This window comes from Sander lucioperca, chromosome 21 (genome assembly GCF_008315115.2).
Source record: "Sander lucioperca isolate FBNREF2018 chromosome 21, SLUC_FBN_1.2, whole genome shotgun sequence".
Lineage (NCBI taxonomy): Eukaryota > Metazoa > Chordata > Actinopteri > Perciformes > Percidae > Sander > Sander lucioperca.
The window spans coordinates 15,623,064-15,644,121 of record NC_050193.1 but is presented as its reverse complement, the minus strand read 5'-3'; the positions used below and the strand labels follow the sequence as shown (position 1 = coordinate 15,644,121).

Here is a 21,058-nt window from a genome sequence, read left to right as displayed (position 1 = left end):
GGTTGCAGAATCTGTCCTCAAAACTCTGCTGCATTATTTTCCATTTTAAAATAATTGGCAAATGTATTGGCAGTATTGGCAGATGCATTCAAATGTGTTTTTTTGTTTACTTATCTGAAATACTGTATGTTTCAGAAAAGTTAAAAACAATCAACCAATGACACAGCCCCCAGCCACACAGTAAGAGCCTCACAGGAGCAGGCAAAGAGCCACATACGGCTCAAGAGCCACAGGTTCGCCACCCCTGTAGTATAGTATGTCGAAAAAAGTAATAAGTCATAGTATGTCGAAAAAGTCATAGCATTTTAGTTCACACCTGTCCACACTTGCTGCTTTGGTCTGTGTGGGGATTTGAACTGATGACCCACTGGTACCCAACCCAACTCCCTACACACTGAGCTACTGCCAGACTTATTAAAATATGTCAGATAATGTCAAAAATTCATAAAAATGTCATTAATGTCATAGTACAGTATGTCATAAAAAAGTTATTGTATAGTATGACATAAAAATGTTATAAAAAGGCATAGTATGGTATGGCATAAAAATGTTATAAAAAGTCATAGAATAGTTTATGGAAAAAAGTGATAAAAAAAGTCATAGTATAGTGTGTTGAAAAATTCGAAAAGTCATAGTATATATGTAGAAAAAAGTCATGAGTCATAGTATAGCATGGCGAAAAAAGTCATAGTATATATGTGGAAAAAAAGTGATAAAAATGTCATAATATAGTATGTCGAAAAAAATGTATAAAAACGTCATAGTATAGTATATCGAAAAAAGTCATAAAAAAGTCACAGCATAGTACGGTATGTCGAAAAAAATTTGATAAAAAAAGTCATAGTATAGTATGTCGGAAAATTCGAAAATGTCATAGTATATATGTCGAAAAAAGTGTTAAAAAAAGTCACAGTATAGTATGTCGAAAAAGTCATAGAATTGTATTTTACCCCTTTCCTGCTACCAATCCACACTCCTTGCTTTGGTCTGTAACGAAGGTGCCAGATTTTAACAAGGAAGAGGAATGATGGTATGAACTTATGGTATGACTGCAATGCTAAATCAGTGGCTTACTCTCCACTTTAAGTCCAAACAACAATCAATGCTCATAGAGAGTAAATCATTTTATTAACATTCACAATTCTTCATCAGCCAAAACGCTAAATGACCTGATTAAAATCCTACACACAAAACTGAATGACAAAGTAGAAACAAATTCATTTTAACTGTAGAATTAAAAAAAGGCAAATCGTGCCGGCTGTAGCATCAAGGGGTTAATTAGTTGTGTGTCAGACAGAGCACGAAACAAGCTAACACAAAAGTGAAAAAGCATTAACATGATTTCTACCTGTTGAGCTTAGTTAGTTAGTAGTGAGGTCCCTTTTTACTTTTTATTTTGTTTTAAGTGAGGTGATCAAAAAGCTGTTTAAGGTTGTGACAGGTTCTACAAAGTTCGACCATTTTACTCTATCATGGGCTTGCCGTTATAAACCTGTCTTCTGTAAACCTAGGTATAGATACTGTATATATTTTTCTTTTTACACAGTAAAACTTTTTTTTTTTAAAAGGGTTAAAAATACTGGTGATCAAAGCTGTGCATCTAGCCAATATTACCCAGAATGCACCGATTCACAGAAACCCACAAAAGTAATCTCCTGGGTGCATCACAGTACACAGTACATTACACTTAGCATTCAGACTGACTTAGCTTCCCTTGCCACACTTCCCTGAGTCCCGTCAACAAGATTTCTGCATGAGATGATCTAAGGAGGGAGGATTTAACAACTCTTCCATTCTACCACATTCTTTACCTTCTCTTTATTTTTTTAATTACTGAGAACGCTTATCTTTTCTTTGATCCTTAAGATTTGACCAAACTACAACATTGATTACAGTGAACTCTGAGCTCTTGCCTGATAAAAACTGAATTCATCTAATTTTGACTGAAAGATAAAGAATTTATTTGCAACTCAGGCCATGCATTTAACAATAAAGGTATTTCAAAATGTAATTTCACCTAAATCTGCTCTAGTCCTTAATACGTAGTATGCCTTCGCTTCCCTCTTCCCCAGTTGGTTCCCTTTGAAATTGGTGTGAATCATTTCCTCTTGCATCTCCCCCTTTTCTTTTCGTCAGTAAAATATCTTTACTTTCTCCAAAAGCCATACGAAACATATGTAATAGAACATCATTCTTTGTATTACAAAACACCTTCATTTTCCAAGTACTTTGTTCTTCAATACCAAGAGAGATGACAGAGAGTTTCTCAAAACCTTGGCGGTGATGTGCTTGTTTGTACATATGATATATCGGCTCACAGATTTGAAAACAGTTGATTTATGCACCACATCGGCTCACATAGGACACTGGGTGAAGCAATTCAACTGCACCTAATGGCAGAGGGGAAGAATGCAAATTGTACAGCCTTTAACACTCAAATATTCAAAATACTTCATTTCCTATTCTTCTTGACCTTCACAATAATCCCTTTCAGTCTCTGCTGGATATCCTCATTTCATAAACACGGGTCATTCACAGGGCTGTGGTGGTGTTAAGCAGCGTACAAAACAATCCAACACATCCACTAGTGTGCACAAGGAATCAACAAGAGCATTTGGCGACTGAGCGCCAATTCCAGTTCCAACTGTGGGGGAAAACCTCAGACCGATCCAGGCACGCCAAAAAACTGTGGATAGAAAAATAAAAACACAGAAACTCCACTGGTAAGTCTCCTAATGCAGGACGTAACAGCCCTTTCCTCGAAAGGCTGAGCCGCAGTCATTACGCCTGGAGAGCGCTTCATAACCATCGGGTCACCACGGGAAGAAAGGCCAAGGAGAAATGACCACACAGAGCGTCAAGATGGATGACGGAAAGTTCAGTTTTCAGTGGTTGAAATCAGAATCATTTGCCCCAAGTCCATCCAGGCGCCACACTGTGCTAGGTAGGCTGTCTCTAGTTCCATGTGGGAGGCAATGTCATGTTTCCAAAGTGGTTATATAAGAAGAAGATGTAGTTCTTCCAGTGGGAGGAACAAACAACAAGAGTCTTTAATGCTGTGTTCTTTGTCCGTGTGAAGGCTTTCCTCCCAGTTTGTGCCAGGCTAACAGGAGAGTGCAGAGTGCTGGCTGGGGGCTCCACAGTGGGATGATGGGGGATGTTTGTGGTCCAGCACTGAAATCCGGTCCATCCAGACCATTTGCGCCAGTCCCTGTAATACATCAACAACAATTAGATGGGCAAAAAAGCATCACCACTTTTACATCAGTCTGTAGCTTTATGCTGACACTTTGAGCTGTTACACACCAACCAGACGGCTGACCGTCGGCAGAAAAGCCAGTCGGACTGATCAGTCGGGTCCCTGAGGTCCAAAAAAATGCCTCAAAACACACTGAGGCGACGCCGACTTGAGCGTACGCTCTGCGCGTGCACGAAGCGTAATACGTCTCCATAGCAGCAGGCGGCGCTTCGCTGTATTGTTTCCCAGAAAATGAAACCCGGCAGCTGATTGGACGAACGCGTCACGTGGGTCTTTTTCCTCCGGAAATTCACAGCCAGACGGCTTGTTCAGAATACGATCGCATATTGTACTAAAATAGTTCACCGAAACATGTTTCTGAAAACATTTTAAGCGAGAAATAGGCCGTGCAGTTGCTGAATCTGTCTTCATTTCAGATCGACAAAGGTCAGTTTAAAAGATTTTCGTCAGATTTTGAGAGGCTCATCCGCTCGCCATTTCCGGGTGAGTCCCAACTGCCCTGTCTCCGACTGAACGTGTCGGGTCGGCCAAAATAAAGGCCGACAGCTCCTCCGACGGACGACGGCACGGAACACACTGAACAGACTCGAGTCACTGACCTCGCCAGACTGTCCGACAGCCGATAATCAGGTTGGTGTGTCAGGGCCCTTAAGCACACCATGTTAACCGACGGTGGGTTTCTAAACCAAATGCTTAAAAGGTGCACTATGAGTTCCTGCATGGTTTCAGTACAATTTCATTTTTGTCTCAAATCTTAGGCATCTCTCCTTGATCCGCTAGCTGCCCTGCCCTCCGAATACACCGTGGAAAAGCCCGTTCTCGGGAGACAACACAGGGGTCGTAAACGTCAAACAAACACTAGAGGCACAGGCTGTGCACCAAAATACAACAAACCACGTTCCAGCAGCTATTCTCAGATACAACTCACGCTACTCAATCAACTCTGCTCACTGCTGCCCCTCCCTCCCCCAGTTATGTGCACACGCACTAACCCCCACCTCCAACCATCTTGTCGGTGATTGGCTGGAACGTGGTTTGTTGTATTTTGGTGCACAGCCTGTGCCTCTATTGTTTGACGTTTACGACCCCTGTGTTGTCTCCCGAGACCGGGCTTTTCCACGGTGTATTCAGGAGGCAGGCAGCTAGCGGATCAAGGAGAGATGCCTACGATTTGAGACAAAAATGAAATTGTGCTGAAACCATGCAGGAACTCATAGTGCAGCTTTAACATTTGCTGGCTTCAGCTTCTTGATTGTGAGGATTTGCGGAAGTTCTACTTTTACGTGACTGTACATTTTATAGGTAAAAAAAATTGACAGATTAATTGATAATGGCCCAAATTAACATACAAATATAAACTACTTAAAATGTATATATTATAAATAAATACAATGGAATATTTTACATATTAAAAAAATAATGTGATTGCAGTACAGAATATGCAGTTAAGGTGTATTGTCTATATTTTCAAAGGGCACCACCAGAGGGAAGCAGAGAGCTTAATAAAAGATGAAGGAGAGCCTTGTTGACAAACGGACAGAGCAGGGAGGCTTCAGCAACCATTACCTCCTGATTTATGTAAAAGCAGAGTAATGCAACTGAATGGATGAGTGCAATTAGTGCACAAGCCTCAGCTGTGATAATAATCTCTTTTCTGTAGACAGACAAAAAAAAATAGCTTTCCATCTTTTTTCCTCTCTTTTATTTGAATAAAAAAAAAAAAAAATAGTGTCTTAATAACACTATAAAGTCAACTTATAAGAGGGTGCATGTGCTGATAACAGCTGAATAAAAGCTGTGATCTGATTGGATTGTCAAACTTTAAAGTGGATCAATAGAATAAAACATAGGACATGACTGGATTTAAACTGGTGCCGTGAATAAAGAGGCTTCACACCCTGGGCCATCTCCAAGTACAGTGAAGAGAAATACCCTGAGCTACAGTATCAAACACTATTAAAAAGCACACGTCTGTTCAATGGGCCTTGATGGTAAAGATTACTGCTCCGCTGACTTTTCAAAGACACCGGGTGGAAGGAAAACAGAGTGGAGGGCTTGTTATTGGAATGCAGCGCTCAGACAGAACAACTCTTTGAAGTCTGCACACTCTTGACCAGCTCCATTAGAAACAGGTGTGTGTGTGTGTGTGTTGCGTTTGTGTGCACGTGTCTCACCTGTTCAGTTAATGAGGATGCCAGTCGAGCGTCCCTCCTCCTCTTTAATGTTCTTCAGGTTATTCTCTGCCTCGTCCACAGTGCTGCACGCCAGATACACAAACCACATGATAAATGATTGTCTTTCAAAACATTAAATAAAAAAAGGCTAAGAATATATTTTAAACAGTGCAAGCTGTGGGTACGTGTGCATATAAATGTGTGTGCCTACGTTAGAAAATCCCTGACGTCCTCCGCAGTGATTTCTCCGGTCGAGTCGAGGGTGAGGTCAGCAAAGCTGAGGGGGGAGTCCAGTGGGGTGTCCAGGATGGGAGAGGACAGGGAGCTCGGAGGCTCTTCTGTTTGCCCTGTGAGGGAGAAACCCATGAAGCATGTTTCTACATCTGGGTGACTGATAGTGGTGTGTGTTGCTGGAGGACTCTACCGACTCTTGTACTTGAATACAATTTAAATTTTTGCAAGCAGTTTAAAAAAACAACTTTATCACAATTTAGTTTGACAGCAGATTCAGAAACAATGACACCCCAACAACGTGCTTAAAAGGACAATTCCGGCGCAAAACGAACCTAGGGGTTAATAACAGATGTGTACCCACTCGATCGTTCTCTGGGACATGTTTTCATGCTAATCGAATGTGTTTGTAGCTTGAAACAAGCTAGCACGGACCACTGATTAGCTTACAACGCTAGTATTTCGGGGCACAGGGAAAGCAAAAACAAATCGCTATTTATACCACTAAAAAGGCTCAAAATATCAGGTCTCTGTTTCAGCTACAGAGTGAGACATCGCTTCTTCTGTACTATCTTTGTTTGTAGTCGCACATGCGCAGTAGCCAGGTAAGGATCATGTTAGCTAGCTGTTTCCATAGACAGTAAAATAAAGGCGGTTTCTCCAACTTCGGTCAGTTACAAGGCAGGATTAGCTGGGAGACTTATTCTAAACAAGGGCGCACATGTAAGTAGTTCTTTTGTAGATTATGGTGAACTTGTGTGTGTTGTAGCAGTGCTTTGCCATTGAGAACGAGGTAGCATGCTAGCGTTAGCATGCTAGCGTTAGCATGCTAGCATGCTAACGGTTGCAGTTAGCCAGCTCGTTTCGGCTAGTGACGTAGAAAGCCGTGCAGATTTTGAACAGCTCACCCGGAGACTGAAGGCAGGACACATTCAGAAACCGTATCTCACTCAGAACAGCATGGATGTTTTTCAAAGTTTGTATGCGTGTGGAAGCACCAGAGACACAAAATAGCACCCCAAATCCCAGAAAAAGTGATTTTTTCATCATATGGGCACTTTATAATGCACGCTTTGTTCATTTTGTAACACTGGCTGAGGCTGTGAGCCCAAACCCGTTGGTTTAATATTAAAGTTAGTTCTTTCTTTTTGCATGCATTCTGCTTTCTTGTCAAAAGCCTCTACATACTTATCACAAAGAGAAGGTTACCCACATGCAAAGTCTTTTTCATCTGTTTTCTCCTGTAAACATACACTTTGATGGTGCATTAATGCTTACAATTTTTCAAAATGGAGTATTCTCTGTTGACTACATGGATAGGTATTAAAATCTCAGTGTCCGGTGAAAGGCCCACTAAGACATAAACAAACCCCACTCTGGTCTCCACAACAACCATCGTTTCCTGCCAGAGAGGGAGGTGCTGGGGCATACTGAATGGTTACCATGGAGACCGGAGGGGAACCCCTGCAAGGCCTGCTCACAGTTCAAGGGGCTCAGAGAGAGAAGAGAGAGTGATGAAGAGTGAGAATAGACAGGGGGAGAGAACTAACTAGAGGAGAGAGAGGGAGAAAATAGAAAACTTGTGTGTGTGTGTGTGTGTGTGTGTGTGTGTGTGTGTGTGTGTGTGTGTGTGTGTGTGTGAGTACATACCCTCAGCCTGACCCATCTGGTTCTTGTGGGTTCCGTTGGCCTGCGGCTGCGTCATCATACCATCGCTGAAAAGACACATGAGCACACACCATTTACTTTGGCAGTAGATATAGTACAATAATAATAAAGCAATAACAGTAAAAGTATAAGTTCTTTGGTTTCACATGCAGCTGAGTGCCTCGATCTGGTGGTAGCCCAAGAGAGAGCATTAGGAACAGTAGGTTTAGTGGTTTCCAATGTGGGGTCCAGGGACCACCAAGAGTCCTTAATAGTGTGTCCCTGGAAAATGTTGTCAAAATCAATGAGCAGGTACACTTGAGACACACGAGCCTGGTTTTTTTTTTTTATACGATTGGTGCATGAATGTGATAAAGTGGCTTGGTATGTCAGGTACTTTTTGTTGGATTAGACAGTCTGACTATTTTATCCATTAACAAGTTATTAAATTATTTTTCTCCAAAAATATTACATTATAAAATGTAAGGGATAATGTAGATCGAGCGGGTCATTATTGCGAATGCATCACCCTGTCGGAGTTCAATTAGCTACTCAACAGCTACTTAAGAAATCAATAATTTGACACAAAATATTGATTCAAAAATCATTTCATTGACATGAAAATGTTCCTCCAGAGTCTGTGATCAGAACCGTGCCCATAGCAACGGTCTGCTATTCAACAATAACAGACCGTAGAATGCTGTAATTGACCAATCAGAATCAAGTATTCAACAAAGCTGTGTAATACACATTGATATTTCATAATATTACATATATTGTGATAGAGGATGCTATCTATATGGCACAAAACCGGTTTAATTTGACTACTTACATAACATACATAGTCAAAACAAAGGATCTTTCCGAGGACTACATTTTGCGTCTGTGTGTGAGTTACCTGGCAGGTGTGGGCTCTAGCGGTCGCTCCAGCTGAACAGAGCAGAGCGGTTCAGTGAGGACCTTGGCAGACAGAGAGAACCTCTCGTACTCTGAGGGAGAGATCAAGTAAAACCCTGTGGAGAAAAACAGCCAGATAATAATACAGTTACCACTTTGAACTTGTGATTCATTTGGAACACATTTTTTACTGTAAAAACAGAAACTGCGAAAACTGCCCACAGTGAAGTGTGAAGTTTGTCTGGTACAATATTTCTGGAAAGACAGGCTGATGTCATTTTTCCGTCTTAAGAACCAAAAACACATTTCTATTCACCTACACTGTACTGGGGTAGAGGCAGAAGTCTCAAGAGGAGATTTCTCAGATCCTTGGCAGATAAAGCTATCTGCATGACTGGATACTAATGAGGCAAGTGGAAAAATATTTTTTTGGTGTAATCTGCGTGAAATGACCCTTTAACCTTTTTTTTTTTTTCCTTCTTTTTTTTCGCGCAGTTTTGTGAACGTGAAAGTCATTATCATAATGCAATGTTCTTGCGACTTTCAGCGCCTGAAGAAAAGAAGAAGAGATTTTTACAAATCAAGTGTGTTTTCCTCACCCTGTCCGTTCTTGGTGAAGACGCAGGATGCGATGCCGCTGATGTCTTCTTTGCGGATGCAGTCGTAGCGCACCTAAAGACACACAAGAATATGCATAATAATAAATACCAGTGCATCATGAATAATTCAGTAAAACAAAAACACCCACGTCATCAAATTGCCAGTTGTCTAATATACAAATAATGTTGCACAATTACTGTAAATACTCCCTAAAATACACACACAAACTCTCTTATTGTCTAAATTAGACTTGGCTCGTTTCCAACACACCCATGCACACACAGCCCTAAACCCTACCTGTGGTCGCAGGCCAGGTATGTTGAAGAGGTGCATGTCGCCCAGGTTGGTCAGACAGACCAGTGTGTGCTCGCTGTAGTCTTCCTGAGCTGTGGAGCTGAACACCACCAGGGCCACCTTCCTCACCCGACAGCCTTCGTGCGCCGTCAGCTTGAACTTGGTCTTAGCGCTCACCTTGGGGAGGGAGAACACCTAGAGACAGAGAGCATAGGAGGAAGACAGCCAGGATTTTAAACTGTACCGTCATCAGTCTGTCACGGTAGGGCTGGGCAATATATAGATATTATATCGATATCGTGATATGAGACTACATATCTTCTTAGATGTTGGATATTGTAATATTAGAAATGGCTTACATGTAGTCTTTTCCTGGTTTTAAAGGGTGCATTACAGTAAAGTGATAATAAAGTAAAGTGGTAATTTTCTGAACTTACCACTTATCACTTACTGTTCGTTGCACCCACACCGCTATCCTCGCTTAGCACAGATCCTGGAGGTAACCAGTTCCATCTAGCCTACTGCTCCCAATAAGTGAAAAAATAACGCCAACATTTTCCTATATTCCATATAGTTCTAAGCATGTATACGGTTAGAAGATGTCTGTGTCTCATGTGACCTTGTTATTTGTACACGCTGTGACTATACAAGTCACAACATGTAAATAGGAAAATGTTGGCGTTATTTTGTCACTTATTGGGAGCAGTAGGCTAGATGGAGACGATTACCTCCAGGATCTGTGCTAAGCTAGGCTAGCTGTGGGGGCGTCAGACAGAGTTATAACACGCATGAGATGAGAAGGGTATGTATGGACTTATCTAACTCTGGGGGATACGGTGAATAAGCTAAAGCCCCAATAAGTCAGCGTGTTCCTTCAAATGATGTGGGAGTGCTTGTCAATATATGTAAAATAAATGGAAAAAAATAAAAGGAATTGAACTGTCTTTGCACAGTTGGTCCTCATGAAATAAGGAAAAACATAAAAACACACCTGCTGACTGACTAGGCAAATACAAACTTGCTTTTTAATGCATTATAATACAGGTGTCTTTTCCAGCCTTTACCTTTAGCTGTTCCTCTGAGGCGATGAGGACAGAGTGAGCGTTGGTCATTTCCGGCGCGATGGCGAGGTCCTGGGAGGCTTCGTACGGGTCCGGTAGAGGTTTCCCCCGGCCGTCCAACACAGAAATCGACACCACGGGGGCCCTGTGCATCAGCTGGATCTCTTTCCCCAACAACGCCTCCACACACACACTGCTCTCGCCTGCTCCGCCCCGCTCGCATGCACGCCCCAAACCGACGCCGGGCACCTCCAGAGCATAGGCATACACGCTGCCTGAGTTGGTGCCCGCCCATAGTGTGGGGCCATGGTGTGTACCTGGTAGATACGGAAATACAGCACATACAGTTAGTGCTGTGGAAATAATGTTTCTTTTAAGTTGTTCTGACACTGGTTAGCTCAAAATTTCACTTCTCCCCAACGATTTATTTAAAAAGAAAAGAAAAACAATGTTACGGTATAGTCAGAGTTCCACATTCTGTTCATAATCTCAACGAGTAAGTAAACACACCGTCACGTAGAAAGGTGTCAGCGAAGCAGAGACATCGCACCACTCCAGACAGCGAGTCGTCTGCTGACCGGGGTTCAATCCTTCGCTGTATCGGAGCCACGTCCTCCTGCTCTGCCAGAGCAGCGTTGGCCTCCTGGACCTGCACACGACACAGTCACAGAATGAAGAATTTAATTCAGTCTGAAGATCTGTATGGCCCTCTTTCTACCAAGAAGACATTTCCTTACACATTACCTTGCTGGTGGGTGTGGTGGTGATGGTGCGTTTCTTCCCCGACACCCTGCTCTTGCGGATCCGTCTGAAGCTCTGTCGTAAGGACTTCTTCAAGGACTTGACTCTGGACAGGGGGCCCTCCATCGCCAAGGAGTCATTAGGGTGCAGGGTACATCTAGGAGAACATAAAGAGCAGTAGTGAATTTGTCAGCTTGCCTCATCCTGTTTTTTTTTTTTTACTGGCATTGGCCAAAATAAATGCGATGCACGTCGTTTTCAGCTTGCATTTACACCGTCAAGATTGTGATTGACTGATGTAGCATGTTTGTCTTATTTACTGAATGTGAATGTTCCAGTAATGTAATCGGAACAGAAGGAAAGACATGATGAGAAATAAAAACACAAACATAACCTGAGCTGTGTGAGTGTTTGTCCCTAACCTGGCGAGCACAGCATTTCGTCTGTGGTAGTCAAACAGGCCGAATCCATGACTCGTCCCGAAGGAGATCAGGTTCCACTCGGCATGCAGAGCCACCGCCGTAACAGAGGCCGGGGGCAGGCACTGCACCAGCACCAGTGGCTGAAAGCCAGGAGGGAAGGGGGCGGGTTTAAGGCGCGGCTCTAGCCTGTCATGGCCCTTCCAGGTGAAGCCCTCCCTGTCCTGCAGTAGATCAACCACCGACACGTCAACCAAGTGGTCCGAACGCTCGTCACTCAGACCCAGAACAATCACCTGGAGAGAAAGTAAACAAACATCATGGTTAATTTTCCTTTTGTTATTTATTTCAGTGTCTATATGTATTACTTTGAAAGTTTACAAGACACTAACCGGTAGCAGAGGTTAGTGTGATTATTCTGGAGCCTGCCTGACAGTTGAACCTTATTACAACTAGCTGACAATTACAGAAACACACTTGTGTTGTTTGACACAGTTCTGTCAAATTATTAGCACATTAAAGAGCTCCTCTTCTCCAAAAAGTAACACCAAATCCCTATCATTACATAAAGACAGCAGTAAGAGAAGGTGGTGCTATTGAAAACTGGTGCTGTTAATAACAGATTGTTAAAAGATTTGCTAGTTTATCATCAGTTGGGAGCTTTTTGCTGTGCTCAAAGAAATGACGGGATACACTTTTTAGGTGCAGCAGAGCCTGAAAATTCACTTTCCAGGAAGTAGCTAAGTAATATTTTAAATGTACTGTATGTTTTTCTGTCCATGAAAATAATCGTATTTTATTTGGAATTAATATTTATGGTATTCATCCATATCCATGGTCTCCAGAAGATTACAGATGCCCTAACCTTTCCTTGTGCACCACTATCAGACCAGAATTTCCACTTGTACATAGAAATATCTAAATCTGAAGAGGAGATTGTCATGAAATGCATTGAGCACACGCTCCACTTGGGGATGAAAACTTTCAATTTGGACACTTTTTTCCGATTGTGTTACATTTTCAACCCCACTACTAAAGCTACTGTGCATTAGCAAAGCTGTCAGTATGTTGTAGGGCTGCTCGATTATGGAAAGAAATATCAAGATTATTTCGGTCAATATTGAAATCACGATAATTTAACACGATTACTCGTTGACTTCTGGAAAGATGTTGCAATTATTGAACTTAAAAAACAGTGGGAAAAGTAAAAAAAAAAAAAACACATACAACTGTGAAATTTGCCTTAATACTTTTCATATTGAAACTTTATTTATTTCATTCAGAACATGAGAAAATAAGAGTTTACTTGTAAAGCATAATAAGATAAATAAGGGTTTTTCTCTATTCTGTTTTTGTGATCATTGGGAGACGAAATCATAATCACGATTATATTTCGATTAATTGCACAGCCCTAGTATGTTGATTTGACTTGGTTTGGCCCAACACTATTTGTTGTGGGGAGCATAAACATTCAAGTAGATTGTAGTTGTTAAAAATAAAATACTTTGACTTAGCCCAGCTATACCCATCGCAGCTGAGCAGCTATGAAGTGTAAGAGCGCTTGTGTGACTGCAGCTGCAACTCTCTGCCTGCCAAGTTAATCAGCTAGCTTCATCTCATCCAGAGAAAATACAACATGGGGCTATTAAAAAAAAAGAAGAAAAAAAAGGCTCTTCATCCCATATGAACTTTCAAGTCAAATAGTCTCATTATTCGCGTCATTAGCAAATTAACAGTTGGCAAGCAAATAATACAGTAAATTACATGATAATTCTTCATTCTTCATTATCAACTGGCAAAGTGTGTATTGTATTAACCTGCATTATTATGTTGTGCCAAAGTGTGTGGCTGGTGTCTATATGGTATCTCACCATTTAATAGCTCAATGACAGTATTCCATACAAATTGACTGTGTTCTACTTTGAAATGTTTATAGTACAATCCTCCCAGCAAAAATTATACTATTATCTCTACTTAAATTAACATTTCAGATTATATTTAAACATACTTAAATGACTTAAACACATAGAACAGCTGGGGGGTTTAAGCCACATTTAAAAATATAAAACGGTCTTCAGAAAAATAACTCAATGTATTGCATCTCCTAGAAACGACCCGAGACGATGTGCTCATTCCATTTGCATGTGTGTGTACTATATGTACGATTTACCTGTCCAGCAGTTCCGGCCACCACTAGCTTGTTGCTGTATTTGCACAGACTGATCTTCTGGATGCCCAGTCTGGGGTCGTCGCTGTACGGGTCAAAACAGCCCACCTACACACAAACACACGCACGTAGGCTTGAATTAGCAGGATAAATGCAAACACCCTACACAGGCAGAGTTATATTTAGAGGTAGTAGTTTCTCAGTGTTTTCTTTCTTTACTCTCCACCTCCCAACGTCACAAGTCCATCCTTTTCTCTGAAACTAGAGCTGCAATGATTAGTAAATGAATCAACTGGTCGATTGACAGAAAAATAACCGCCAACTACTTTGATTATCGATTGATCAAGGCAGAAAATGCCGTTTTCTGCCTCTCAAATATGGAGATTTCCTGCTTTTCTCTGCTTTATATCATATTAAACTGAATATCTTTTTGACAAAACCAGAGATTTTTACCGACATCACCTTGGACTTTGAGAAACTGGGATGGACATTTTTAGACCAAACCATTAATCTAGAAAAGAATCGGCAGATCAATTGATGATGAAAATAATCATTAGTTGCAGCTCTATCTGAAACTTTACAAAACAGTTTTGTCGCATTCTAAATCTTTGATCTGAACCGACCACAAACTAATTCAGTTCAGGCACAACAATGTCAAAATGCCCTCCAGAAGCTCTCCTCCTCCTTCTACGGCAGCCTCTCTACTATTAATCTCTGCCAAATGCCAGGACAACCCCCCCCCCCCATACATACTCAGCAAAACGTGCATTAATCTGTCTCTCACACACAGTGGGAATTCCAATAGAATCCCCTCTCACATGGGAGTTGTGTCTTGGCAAAACAAGGAGTAGAACAAGTTACACACACACACACACACACACACACACACACACACACACACACACACACACACAGAAGGAGTTGGTTGATGGGTCTGGTTTTCATTACATAGGAGAAAAAAAGGAAAGGCTCTTCATCCCATATGAGGGCCACATTCCTGAACATGCAGCTCTGTTACCACAGGATACACGAGGAAAGGTAGGGGGAGCAAAAGAGTGAATAGGAAGAAAAGAAGGACAACAGGCCAAAGACTAATTAGATCTATTTGTCACTGTTAAATGCATCTCTTAAAATCTGCTTCTACTCTTTTATAAACCATTTCTGCCATCAGGTTCTTAACACATGACGACAAACTGTTAGCGACAGCTACCTACTGAGCCCCAGTGAAGGAAAAAAAAATAAAAAAAAAATAAAGGGAAATCTTGGTCATCCGCCCAAACACTGAGAAACCTTTCCAACTGTAGATCCAGTTGATTTAAATATTCATTGAGTGTTTTGCTTCCTGACCCATCTCCATTTCCCGTCAGCATCTACCAAAGCCGAACTACTCAGTCAGATTTGCTCCAGATGGAATTCTTCCTCCCGATGCTGAATCAGTTCATTTAAAAAGTAATTCTGCACAGAAAACAGGCCATTAAAACAGAATCAGACTGTGGTTCCTTCAGAGTCAAGTTTTAATAACAGGAACAATGGGGTGGGTCCTGTCTGAGAACCAAACACATGAAAACAATCAGATGAGAAAATTAGGCCACAGATGTAGTGTTAGAGGACGGACTGTGTTGTGTAATACACAGATTGCTTTAACTCCCACAGCCTGTAAAATACGACCCTGCGCCTAATCTCTAGAGGAAAGATTTTAACTCCCTTATTCTTACGTCATTCCACTTTCTTCTCATGCTCGCCTCTTCAGTTCTCACCTTCCTGAAAGGAGGCCATTCCTCCTCCTGCTGCATGTCGGGGTCGTCGCTAGCGCCTTGAGGATCGTCGCAAGGGTCGCAGTCGGTGTGGAAGACATTGGCTGTGCTGAGTTTGTACATCGGAGTGAGAGCAACACCTGATGCATCCCAGAAACGCACAGTGCCGTCCTCATGCCTATAAAACACAAATGATTTACTTTCTACAAAAATATAATCAAGATGAAAATTTATTTCAGTGCAAATCAATCAGATTGTGCAGGTGTGTGTGTGTGTGTGTGTGTGTGTGTGTGTGTGTCCAAATAGCTGCTCAATTCTGGTTTCTCTGGACTGCTCATAAATACACAGAGTTGCCACTTTAGGTTTTAGGTACAAATAGCCACATTTAATGATCCAATACAAAACCCCTAAAATAAATCCTGTATAATCTTTATAATGGTCCGTTTTTGTTTAGACTGAAATAATGAGGTGTGGATTAAACACTACAGTATGGTCATTTCTAAGGATGTAGTTTGGAGTTTTTAAATTATTTTGCATTATAATGAAAGTTCATGTTAAGTCAATTTTATTTACATATCCCAAAATTGCAAATTTGCATCAGAGGGCTTTATAACCTGCACAGCATACGGACCCTCCATACAGCCATAGCTGTTTCTAATATATTGCCCACCTCCAGCTAGAAAGGTTGCAATAGAAGAACTAACCAAAGTAAACCAAAGTACTGGACAAAGAGAACTTTTTGACCAAAGTTAATACAATTTATCCTCTGAGGAACATTAATGTCAGTACCAAAACTTAATGATAATCCATTAACTCCATAACTGTGGTGTCTACAATTCCAATCAATCCAGCTGTTCTTTTACACGCTGTAGTCTCATAAGGCCCCATGCTAATGCTAGCTCTGCCAAACATCTGCAGTCGACAACTTCGTGCCAGTTGCCTCAGGATTTACTTGTTGCAAATGCAATGCTGACTAATTTCATTGTCAGGACAAGTCACATGTAGATCCAGTTTTATGCAGGACATCCATGTGGTTCACATCGGAAAAGACATTGAAAAACATCTTCATGCAGCTTTCAGTCACTTACTAGAAAGCAGCAGGTATGTGCCAGATTTGTGTCTTGTAAGAAAAGTGGATCAACCTGTGGGTGCAGCCTGTATATATATATATATATATACATGTGTGTGTGTGTGTGTGTGTGTGTACCCTGTCAATAGCAGCTCTTGCTGTTTGGGTGGAGGAGCCAGGTTTTTACCTCCACAAATGGGCCAACTCTGCACAGACAGACAAAGATTGGAGAAAAAAGTTAGAACTCCATCATATTAAAAAGTTTAAAGAGAAAACCCTCACACATTGAACAACACCACATTTGCCAACCCTTTCCATTTTATTATAACGCCAGCTCAAAATGTACTGGGCTTGACACAGAGGCATTCCCATTTGGATGAGAATGTGAACAGAAACACACAAAACTCAGCTTTTGTTGAGTTCGCTCTGCTATGGTCTCTCTGGTCTGGCCTAGCACAGACAGACAGCGATGATTTACGAGTGTACCAGCTGTGTGTGTGTGTGTGTGTGTGTGTGTGTGTGTGTGTGTGTGTGTGTGTGTGTGTGTGTGTGTGCCTGTGTAATCTGCCTCTGATCTAACAGCTGATCTAAGCTACAAAGCCTTTGCAAAGCCTTTAACTGCTTTAACCTGCTCTTAAAGTTAACACACTATCAGCAGGCTGGTGGTCACACTCCCGTAGGTTTCCTCATAGCTGTTTAGGTGCCAGCTTCTGAGCTCAGATGTACTAGCACCATGAGTAATACCATCCATTTAACTTCAATATCCTCACTTTTAAACATCTATAATTCCACTGCTTTACTAACCATTTATGTTGCTCTCCACTCATGGTCAGCGGCAGCAGCTGAGCCTTGATATGACACCTGACAGCCATTTAGTAGAAATCAAAATCAAACTCTGTAACTTGAATCTACGAGCATGCTGGTTTGTATGTACAAAGTATGTAAACCGATTGGTGTCGATGGCTGCAGCCTGGCTATTGGCCATACTCTGTTTAAGGTGTTCTCAGGTTAAGCTGTTTACATGCATCTTGGATTTCCTGTAATTGAATATCCCTACGGCCATGAATAAACCAATTTACAGAATAATCCCGTCGTTCATAGTGTCCTGCCAACAGCCACAGCAGTCCACCAGTAACACAGAATGAAAAGACGTTGCTGCCACTACATTTGACTGAGCAGGTATCGCTTCTACTACATGGAAAATAAATTAAGGTCCTGAAAGAAATCTGTGCAGTGTTTTTTTTGATGATGCTAAAAGAATGTCTGATAAACAAAAGATCATGTACTGTGCTCAGCATAAATGAGTACACCCATGCTAAATTTGACTAAAAAGAGGAATAAAAAAATCATCTTTTGGAAATTGAACTTAATGCCTTAATTAAAAAATGAGGAAACATCCAACCTTTAAGGACACCAATTTTCTTTGTGAATGAATAATGTATCATAAATAAATAAATGTGCTTCCTTAAAATACAGGGGGCATAAGTGAGTACACCCCTATGTTAAATTCCCATAGAGCCAGGCAGATTTTTATTTTTAAAGGCCAGTTATTTCATGGATCCAGGATATTATGCATCCTGATAAAGTTCCATTGGCCTTTGGAATTAAAATCACATACCCTTCACCATACCTACAAATTGGTATGTTTTTATGTTGGTTAGCCTAATAGCTGGTTTGATTTTCATTGAGAGATGATTTTATGGAAAGTACCCTATGCCAATCTCTAGGTATGGTGAAGGGTATGTGATGATGTGGGGCTATTTTAATTCCAAAGGCCAAGGGAACTTTATCAGGATGCATAGTATCCTGGATCCATGAAATAACTGGCCTTTAAAAATAAAAATCTGCCTGCCTCTATGGGAATTTAACATAGGGGTGTACTCACTTATGCCCACTGTATTTTAAGGAAGAACATTTATTTATTCACGATACATTATTCATTCACAAAGAAAATGAGTGTCTTTAAAAGGTTGGATTTTTCCTAATTTTTTAATTAAGGCATTAAGATCAATTTCCAAAAGATGATTTTCTTATTCCTCGTTTTAGTCAAATTTAGCATGGGTGTACTCATTTATGCTGAGCACTGTATATGTATATGTATGTACATGTATAAATGATACAGCAACCAGATCAATGAAAATAATATGGAAGTTCACTGAACAAACATCTGCAAAAATCAGCAATAGTACAACAATGTTCACTACAGTAGTCAATGTAGCTGAAAGAACTAAAGCAGCAACAATGTGGAAAATGTCTAAAAAGAAATCGGACAGAAAATTGTGTTTTGTCACTTTGAATTTCGTAGAGGCTAAACATTATTAAATGTATTTCTCTCTAATCGAGATTTCACATGATCAGATAATGGGCTTATTAATGATATTCTGAACAAATTGACGTGTAAATTTATCGGGTCATTGTTGAGTAAATACATGACCCATTTTTTGTGTTTTACTTACTTGTGTAAATGGTTTTAGGACATACTGTAATTGCGTGATTTAAAACAAATTGAGAGTACTGACAGCCACATAATAAGAAATTTCAAACTGTGCTCTGCAGACCGCGGTGTGCTTCTCACCCCGTGTGCGTGTTGCCGGCCCTGCTGTGCTTTGCCAGCGTTGACGAGCCGCTCCCAGAGTTTGGGAGGGACGCTGGAGATGTGGAAGGAGCAGGTGATGGCTGAGGAGTGGAGAGGAGCCAGGTAGGGGGTGGGCATAGAGGGCCACCCGGGGGTCTGGAGGTCAATCACGACCAGCTCTTCTTCCAGTAACACTACCAACGCAGACGGCTCATCAAACTCTGTAAGATGAGAGACGAGACAGAATATGAAACATTTGAATTCTATAACTTTTGATACAACATGACAGCGAGCCTCAAACTCAGCTGAAAGAGAAACTTAAAGCAGATTCTTGAATCAAATAGAAAGTAAATCTATAGATACTAGGGCTGGGACGATATGCGTTTGTCCCGATTCGATTCTTTCACGATACATGGGTGCCGATTTGATTTATGTTGCGATTTTCATTAACTGCGATTCTAGAAGTATTGCGATTTAATAGTATTGAGTATTGCGATTTTCTTTTCCTTCGTTAACAAAAACAAAAGTTGAATAATACATTTCTAGAAATGATACATCATGAGACATTTCTAAAAACATCACATGTCAGTCAGTCAGACAGTCTGACATTTATTTAATTTGTAAAGAAGTACATAACATGGATTTTCAGCATTTTTTGCTTTCGCTCAGTTTTGCTGGAAACAGATATGATGTAGTCTCAGCAGTAAAGTATAAACAGTTTTTTTTGTGAATCATTGGGGGGGGTGGGGGGGATTTATAAAAAATCGTCGCAAAAAAAAAAGAAAATCACGATACATACGATTTCCGCCGCCAGCCCTAATAGATACAGCCCCTGGTGCTAGCCAGCCCCTGACCTTTCTCTTGATCTATGCTGTGGACAGTGAAGAAGTCGATGACTCGGGATGTGAAGTCAAAAGTGACGTGGTGTTTGTCTTGTTGAATGGTCAGACAGTGGCGGTCACCGTAGCTGGCTCTGGGCATCCCTCCGCTGTATAACAATACTGGAGAACTGGAGCAGGGCACACAGAAAAGTAGTTTTGTTCATGTCAATTATTATCAGTCATCAAGAGGAAACATTAAAGGAGTCTTACACATAATGAAACAAAAGACAGGAGTAAAGATTTACTGGCACTGTGATCCAAAATGTCCGGTCTGACCGCAGGAATCAAAAATACGTCACAAAATAAGTCACACACCCTGTCTGTGTTGTTCTCCACAAGATCTTGTTGATGGCCTTGCAGGGGAATGGACCTGTGACAGACAATCATGAAGAGTAAAGTAAAAAAAAAAACATTGCAGAGACATTTAGCAGACTAAAACTATTAAAAACTCCAGAAAGCATTTTAGTCAGAGTGAGGGCGAGAAAGAAAAATAGGATTTGAATGAGAAAAATCGAAAAGTGTCACTCTGACCCAAATTCTCACCATAATGAGTCACATTATCTCAGCACTCATGAGCCCTTTTCACACAGCTGGTTCAAGACGGGACTTAGGCGCCTTTAAGCCGCCTCCCTATCTGTGTGAAAGTTACAAAGATGGAATGGGGGGGACAGAGTTGTTGCACTTCAAGCAGCGGTTGTTGTCACAGAGCCGTACCAGAGCCGTACCAGACCCGAACCGACGTCTGTGAGAAAAGGACAGCCAGCATGGCGGGACTACATGCAGTACGAAGCGCGAGTCAACCCACAGGCAAGTCCAAAAGTGACAAAGCAGCGTCCTGAGTAGCCTTCTCTCTACTGACAATTGTGCTACAATAATGCATAAAGTTGGAGGTTTGTGGGTCGGGTTTGTGTGGTTGATTAACGATGGGGATCGGCTCACACACACTAGATGCTGACGCTGTTGCGTTTTGCTCCCGGAATGCCGACATGCCATGTGAAATCACACACTGGGCGGCATTTTGCCGCCTTCGCTTGGTTCAAACCGACATAAGGGCAAACCTTCATTGCGGTGCTATTGCAGAATCTCTATGTGAAAGGGGCTATGGCTAATTAAACCATTGTCAGTCATTGGACATTGGTCTTTGTGGATAAGACTACCACCTCCATTAGACCTGGATAATAATAATAATAATAATAATAATAATAATAAATTGAATTTGTATAGCGCTTTTCAAGGACTCAAAGTCGGATGATGTGCTCAAACATGCCCCAATCAGACATTAGCTGGGA

General features: G+C 41.2%; 1 protein-coding gene across 1 annotated transcript in view; it reads right to left on the bottom strand.

Moving 5' to 3' along the window:
• Positions 1 to 1,112: 1,112 nt before the first annotated feature.
• llgl1 (LLGL scribble cell polarity complex component 1) overlaps positions 1,113 to 21,058 on the bottom strand; it is a 41,653-nt gene continuing 21,707 nt past the window's right edge. The window contains exons 8-24 of the mRNA XM_031320741.2: positions 20,085 to 20,139; positions 19,743 to 19,897; positions 18,889 to 19,109; positions 16,452 to 16,519; positions 15,248 to 15,422; positions 13,494 to 13,598; positions 11,327 to 11,619; positions 10,908 to 11,061; positions 10,674 to 10,812; positions 10,167 to 10,480; positions 9,106 to 9,297; positions 8,808 to 8,880; positions 8,210 to 8,324; positions 7,315 to 7,379; positions 5,645 to 5,780; positions 5,434 to 5,516; positions 1,113 to 3,211 (exon numbers count right to left, since the gene is read on the bottom strand). Coding sequence (XP_031176601.1) covers positions 5,438 to 5,516; positions 5,645 to 5,780; positions 7,315 to 7,379; positions 8,210 to 8,324; positions 8,808 to 8,880; positions 9,106 to 9,297; positions 10,167 to 10,480; positions 10,674 to 10,812; positions 10,908 to 11,061; positions 11,327 to 11,619; positions 13,494 to 13,598; positions 15,248 to 15,422; positions 16,452 to 16,519; positions 18,889 to 19,109; positions 19,743 to 19,897; positions 20,085 to 20,139 — 2,339 coding nt within the window. The 3' untranslated portion in view covers positions 1,113 to 3,211; positions 5,434 to 5,437. The remainder of the gene's footprint in view (positions 3,212 to 5,433; positions 5,517 to 5,644; positions 5,781 to 7,314; positions 7,380 to 8,209; positions 8,325 to 8,807; positions 8,881 to 9,105; positions 9,298 to 10,166; positions 10,481 to 10,673; positions 10,813 to 10,907; positions 11,062 to 11,326; positions 11,620 to 13,493; positions 13,599 to 15,247; positions 15,423 to 16,451; positions 16,520 to 18,888; positions 19,110 to 19,742; positions 19,898 to 20,084; positions 20,140 to 21,058) is intronic.